This window comes from Pteropus vampyrus, unplaced genomic scaffold (assembly GCF_000151845.1).
Source record: "Pteropus vampyrus isolate Shadow unplaced genomic scaffold, Pvam_2.0 Scaffold151, whole genome shotgun sequence".
Taxonomy (NCBI): Eukaryota; Metazoa; Chordata; class Mammalia; order Chiroptera; family Pteropodidae; genus Pteropus; species Pteropus vampyrus.
The window spans coordinates 3,148,327-3,154,909 of record NW_011888932.1 but is presented as its reverse complement, the minus strand read 5'-3'; the positions used below and the strand labels follow the sequence as shown (position 1 = coordinate 3,154,909).

General features: G+C 33.6%; 1 protein-coding gene across 1 annotated transcript in view; it reads right to left on the bottom strand.

The window, feature by feature from the left end:
* The window catches only part of RAVER2 (ribonucleoprotein, PTB binding 2), a 79,556-nt gene extending 73,200 nt beyond the window's left edge, over positions 1-6,356 (bottom strand). The window contains exon 1 of the mRNA XM_023536229.1: positions 6,312-6,356. Coding sequence (XP_023391997.1) covers positions 6,312-6,356 — 45 coding nt within the window. The remainder of the gene's footprint in view (positions 1-6,311) is intronic.
* Positions 6,357-6,583: the final 227 nt, after the last annotated feature.

The window sequence follows — 6,583 nt, the reverse complement described above, 5'->3', positions numbered from 1 at the left end:
TACGTGAAAGCTTGTGCCTTCGCCCGTCCCTCCGTCCGCGTTGTACAGTTCTTAAGATGTGAAACCTGGAAGGTTGGATATGCAACACACAAAGCAACGCAGAAACAAAGACTAAAACGAAAGAAGAGCAATGACACAGGGCAGAAGAATACCCTACTGAAACTTAGAGGGAGAGTTACATAGTAGACCTATATATACTTAGTGAAAGTGATTTTATCAGGTCCAACAATCCGGCAACCTTGACTGGCACCAGCCCAAATGTCTAACGGCAATGTGGAACATCCATCTTAAGTATGTAGTATAAAAATAAAAGACTGCTTAGCACCAATATTATCCCGTCAGAGAAAATATTTTAAATAAATGTAGTCAAAAAATAAAGAATTTTTAGAAAAAATACTATATATTCAGTACTTACACTGTGCACCCAAGTATTTCTAAGTACTTTATATATATTTCATTTACTCATCACAATAACCCAGTTTTATTTTAGGCTCTATTATTCTCATTTTACACATGAAGAAATGGAGTCTGGTCCGCTTAATTCTAAAGCCCAATGTTCTTAATAGTATAAAAAGATTCACCCGTAACCCTAAAATAATGACTAATATTCCCGAGTTTATTCTCTGCCAATAGGTAGTCATATCATTAAAATGATTCTGCAGTATACCTATGTTCATAGCAGCACTATTCCCAGTAGCTGAAGAGCGGACAACCCAAAAGCTAATCTACCAATGAACAGAAAAATTATTGCATATAAATACAATGGAATATTACTCAACCATGAAAAGGAATAAAATACTGCTGCCAGGCAGATGAACCTCTGAAACATTATGCTAAAAGAAGCCAGACACGAAAGGTCACATATTGTATGATTCCATTTATATGAAATATCTGGAATAAGTTAATCCATAGAGACAGAGCACAGATTCCAGAAGGAGGAAATGGAAAGCAACTGCTTAATGGGTACAAGTTTCTTTTTTAGGCTAATGAAAATGTTTTGGAACTAGGCAGAGGTGATGGTTGACCAGTAAAGTGAATGTATGAACTAGCCAATGAATTGTTTAATGGTTAATTGTTTTGTGAATTTCACCTCACACAAAATTTTTAATGACATTCTGTAGTTTACAGCTGTTACCTGCTTTATACACTATATTTTCCGAGCCTCATTCGATGACAATGTAATCGAAAATCAGTTTTCATGGCTGCATATTATTCTATTGTGAGAATTACCATAATTTACATCACTAATCTCCTAGTATTGGACGTTTTTTTTCTATTGTAAACAGCACTGAGATTAATATCATTGTGTCCATATTTACAGTCTTAATTTTTCCAAGGAATAGAAAACTGGAAGCAAAATTTCTTCATCAAAGAGTAAGTACATTTAAAGATTTTTGATATGTATTTCTAAACTATCTTCCTCAGTTTTCCCTATCACAAACATTGTCTGAGTGTCCACTTCCCTGCTTGCATGCATGTTAATTTGATGTCAAATAACATTTTATTTTCTTTTAAATTTTGTTGCTTTGATTTAAAAATTTATGAATTTTAAATTCCAATAAAACCCTGTTTTATAGACTTAGAGAAGTTTATATTCTTTAAAGTGGGCCAGAAGCATGAATAGCTTTAGCATATGCTTTCACCTGGAGTCACTCATTAAGTTTCAAAACATGTATTTATCCAAATGAGTACCATCTTCTTGACAAACATTTATTAAATGTCTCTTATGTGCTAGACAATACAGAGAAAGGCACTAATTATACAGAAATAGTAAAATAAGGTTTCTGTATGATAGGGGCGCAGTTTCATTATACAATAATTATAACTAAATGTGATAAATATGTAATCAGAAATGTGAGGCACAGCCCTTGAAAATAGTGATCCGAGTCTAATTTCAGTGATTGCTTTTGCTGAAAATATTTTTCAAATTGCTTTTTTGGTATTGACTTCAGAATCTACAATGAATATTTCTGCACAGTTTCTATGATAGTGAATGTTCATCTCTGGGAGACACTTTGACTTTTGAAAATAATTAAATGTTATTTGAAGCCCAGTCTGGTGAATGAATCAGGTGTTTTGTTCTTGGTATCATGATTATGTATTATGATTATGGGATTTTGGGCCACAAGTGGTACATGATTACAATGTATCAAGTTATTAAACCAATTGTATTAAGTGGCTACTTGGACAATATTGCTGTGTCTGGTAGGGTGGTGACTTTCAAACTTTTGACTCAATTTAGTGGGAAATACATACCATAGTGGGAAATGCATTTTACGTTACAACCCAGTAAACAACACACACATATACAGTTGAAACAAAGATATTACAAAACAGCACCCCCTTATCTGATGCAGTCTGCTCGAGTATTTTCTATTCTATTCCTTTGTTTAATTGCTGGGGTGACACTAAATTGATTTCATGTGCCACTAATTCATTACTCACATTTTGATAAACACTGCTCTAGGTTTCAAATCGACTATCTTTCCTGGTTACTTTGGCTCAGCTGTTTTTTAAGAAATTCAGGAAAATAATAGAACTTACTGATTTTAAATTATTTGCCTTATTATTGCCACATAAAAGAAATGGGTAGAAACTGCAAAGACTTGGAAATGCTACTATAATTCCAAAGAGTTCCTCCCATTCCAGGTTTTAGCCTGACTCTTTAAATAGCAGCTTCTGTGGTAAATTAAAGAAACATTCTAAACTGAACCTGGAGTACAATTACCAAGCTGAAGGTATTTACTGATACCCACAGGTAATTATCATGATCTATGTAATTACCTTGTTCTTAAAACATGAACCATGTGCTCACTTTTGCATTTAAAAAAAATATTAGTGGTTATTTTTGTGTATTTTTAAAGCTCTGAAATTGGGTAAGATGTAGAAGTTTAATGTCTCAATAATAATAATGATGATGATGACGATGATGATGCCTCTTGTATCCAATACATCAATATGTATTATTCTTACATATGATAATGTGATGAAAACAAGTATGTGAAAAGACCCTGTAAACTGTCAGAATGATACTTTTGGTTATCATTTATTCATTCAATAATATATATTGAATGTCTACAATGTACCAGTAACTCTATAATACACCAGATTTGACTGATTTTTATTCAGAAATGGTCTTTTACCTGGGGAAAGTAATTGTAATTCAGTAATTTCAAATTTGGCATGATAAATACTATGAATAAAATACTCTTTATAGTGCAGAGGGGTGTTTGAATTTGACCTGTGGGAAGGTATCCTGAGATGGTGGGTTTTGAAGGACATGTAGAAGTTTTCTAGATGATAAGGGAGACATACTGAAACAGGGAACAGAAAGAAACCCAAAGGCATCAAAGAGATTGGCATATCCATGAAATAATAAGTTTGATGTTAACGAAATCTGTGCTACTTTTAGGAGTGTAGCAGAAAATAAACAAGAAAGGTACAGATGCCATGCCAGTTTAAGAAGTTGATTCTATTTTAAGTCAATGCTTTAGTATGGCATAAAAGGCAATCCCATAGAGAAAAGGAATATCAGAGGCTGTTTGGCAGAGAAATGACAATCGAATTTAGCTTTCTTAAAAATAATTCTCACAACAATGGAGAGAACCAGTTAGAAATATTTTGAAATGAAGTAAAAACATTTGAGGGCTTATACTAGAGTAGAATAATAAGTATGTTAAGCTTTACATAAGTAACCTAGGTAACTTATGTGTATTAAGTGTGCAGAGCTTTACATAGGTTATCTAAGCCTTTATTCTTTCTTTTTTCTTTATATTACTTAATTTTAAACCCTATAAGCAACATGTGGCTTAGTATATACCTATTTATCAATGAGGAATCAAAGGCAGAGAAGGTAACTTGCCCAGTCACATAGCAGTCAGGGGCCTCAGGATTCCAATGCAAATCTATCTGATTTTAGAGCCCAGGTATAACTGGTATAACTATAGCTGGAGGAAGGGTTGGATGTATGAGATTTTTTTTTTTTTTTGAGAGAAAACAGAACAAAGTAGAAGCAGAATATAGTGACAGAGAGAGAGAGCAGGATTTGGAGTTAAAATACCTGGGTTCAATTCTGTGTAACTGGAGCAAGCTATTTAAAAGCCCATAAGAGAATAATTCAAATGTGCAGATCCTCAGATTCTTTATCTCTCAAATGGAGATAATAAGAGCACCCGAGGCTGTTATTAAAGGCTATTATGAGGATTAGATGAGGTAATAATGTATATAAAGAACTTTGTAGAGTGCTGTGCTCCAGGGCTACATAAAAAGGCAGTTGTAATAATAATAATAAAATATTTATTAATTATTTTAAAAAGTCTTGGTGACTTATTGGTGTCAGCAAAGAGAAAGTTAAAATGGTATCATAGTTTCTAATATAAGATATTAGATGGGCGGTAATGCTGCAGCTGAAAGAGGGAATGGTTTCGAAAGTAAAGACATCAAGCTCAATTTAAGCTTCTGAGCTTCAAACACGGTGGGACATATGGACAAAAACACCCAGTGGACAGTCTAAAACTTGTGAGAGAACTGGAAAGTTAAAAAAATTAGACTAGATCATGTGGGCTGTGTGTGTAGATTGAAAGAGGAATCCAAGAAACAGGACCATAGGGAACAGCATGTAAAGGCCAGCAAGAAAAACAGTGGAAGATACTTGGCAGTCCTGTTAAGGACTCTGCTTAGACTACTTATGTGCTCAGCCCATGTAAAGTGAGCCAGGTAAAAATGGAAAAGGTGTCTGGCAAACATAGTTGGATTACATTAGGTTTTATTCCCTGTATTCTTATCTCCTGTTACCTTAGTGGTGTTCTCCAGCTCTTGATCTTTGGTTCTTGCTCTCTATTATAGCTTCTGATACATCCCCTCCTTGGCTTCTGCATTTTCACAGTGTTGGCTTTGGTTGTTTTTTTTACTTCCTTCTTGGATCACAAGCTACCAACTCACCACTCACTGCTTCCTGCTACTGACCTTGCATTCCATAACACACGAGCTATTAAAAAATAAACAAAATCAGAAAGAAAAAAAAAAAGATTTGAAATGAACTAGAAAGAGTGGCTTCAGAGAAGCCAAGGAAGCAAAATATTTCAAGAAATCATCAACTTGTCAGTGCAGCAGAGAAAACAAATAGAACGAACATGGAAAGGAGATAATTGGATTTGGCAGCTAGGAAGCTCCCAGAGTCTTTGAATGAGAGCAACTTGAAGAAAGTAATAGAGACAAAAGACAATTTTTAAAGAAGAACTGGTGAGATAAATTTTATGTCCTCTAATAGTCTCCATGAAGCAGAAAGATCGTCCTCTGATAGATTTTAGCAGGAAATTTAAAAATTTGTAGTCCACTTTCGTGATCCACATATTCTCACAACCAACACCTGGAGTGGGTACTGTTATCTCCATGTTATACATTAGGCAACTGACATAATGAAGTGAATTCTTGCAGCTAGTACGAAGTAAATATAGAACTCAAACCTGGGTCTGTCTCCAAAGTCTCTGCCTTTTTTTTTTTTTTACTGCATTCAAATTTAGAGCAGCCTCCAAGAGTACTCTGAAGTATTGATGTAGTAATAACAGAGGTAGTGTTACAAATATTATTACTTGTATATAAGTATGTAATAGTTGTAACAATTATGAATAAAATGAATCAGATGATGGTGCTGCTGACAACAAAGGGATGAATGCTTCTGCTGCTTAAAATTTAACTACAAATAATAGCCTCATATATAATTTTATGCCATAAACACAGTGCCTATGAGTACCTACAAGTAAATGGTGTTACTTAAATGACTTTTCTTACTTTCGATTTAGCCACAAAAGTATCATTTATATACATTCCTTTTGTTATAATCTAAACATATCTTTAAATATTTATAAGCTCTTATTATAATTCAGATTTACTTTTATTTCTAAAGTTATGAAAGATACTTTGAAAGTTGTAAACATGTAAACTGTAAATACTTCCCTTGAACCTTGAATTGTATTTTATATAACACAAAAAGAATTACACTTTTGCCACTCAACTTTAAATACGTTTGGCACCCTGTTTCCCGAATTACGGAAGTCCAAGGAAGCAGTATAACTTTCTATCAAAACTGTAATTTTTAAAAATGGTAGCTATAAAATCATAGAAACGTCATGGAGATGGCAGCATGAATATCTGAAAGATAATAAAGTATAATCCAGTTATCTAGCAGGGAAATAAGTCTTTTTAATTATAAAGTTTTTATGTAGAATGGAGGGACTTTAAGCAAGTGACATTCAAAAAAATCATTTGTTGAAAAAAATTTTAAGTACATATATTAAGGAGTACATATTTACCTCATAAAACAGATGATATTCAACCTGAATTATCCTTCTAGTCATGATTCGAATAATAGGATAATTGCCCTTTGGGTATATTGAGTATTATAAGATTATTTCCTCCTATGTTACATGGCTTCATAAAACTATGCCTTCTTAATTCCTGTGTCTACTTTTTATAAATTTTCTGTCTCCTTCCTTGCTCAAATCTCATGGAGGCTCAGATATTCACACACACTCATTCATGCCTGTTGTAACATTAAACGAGCCCACCAAAACCAAAGACATGT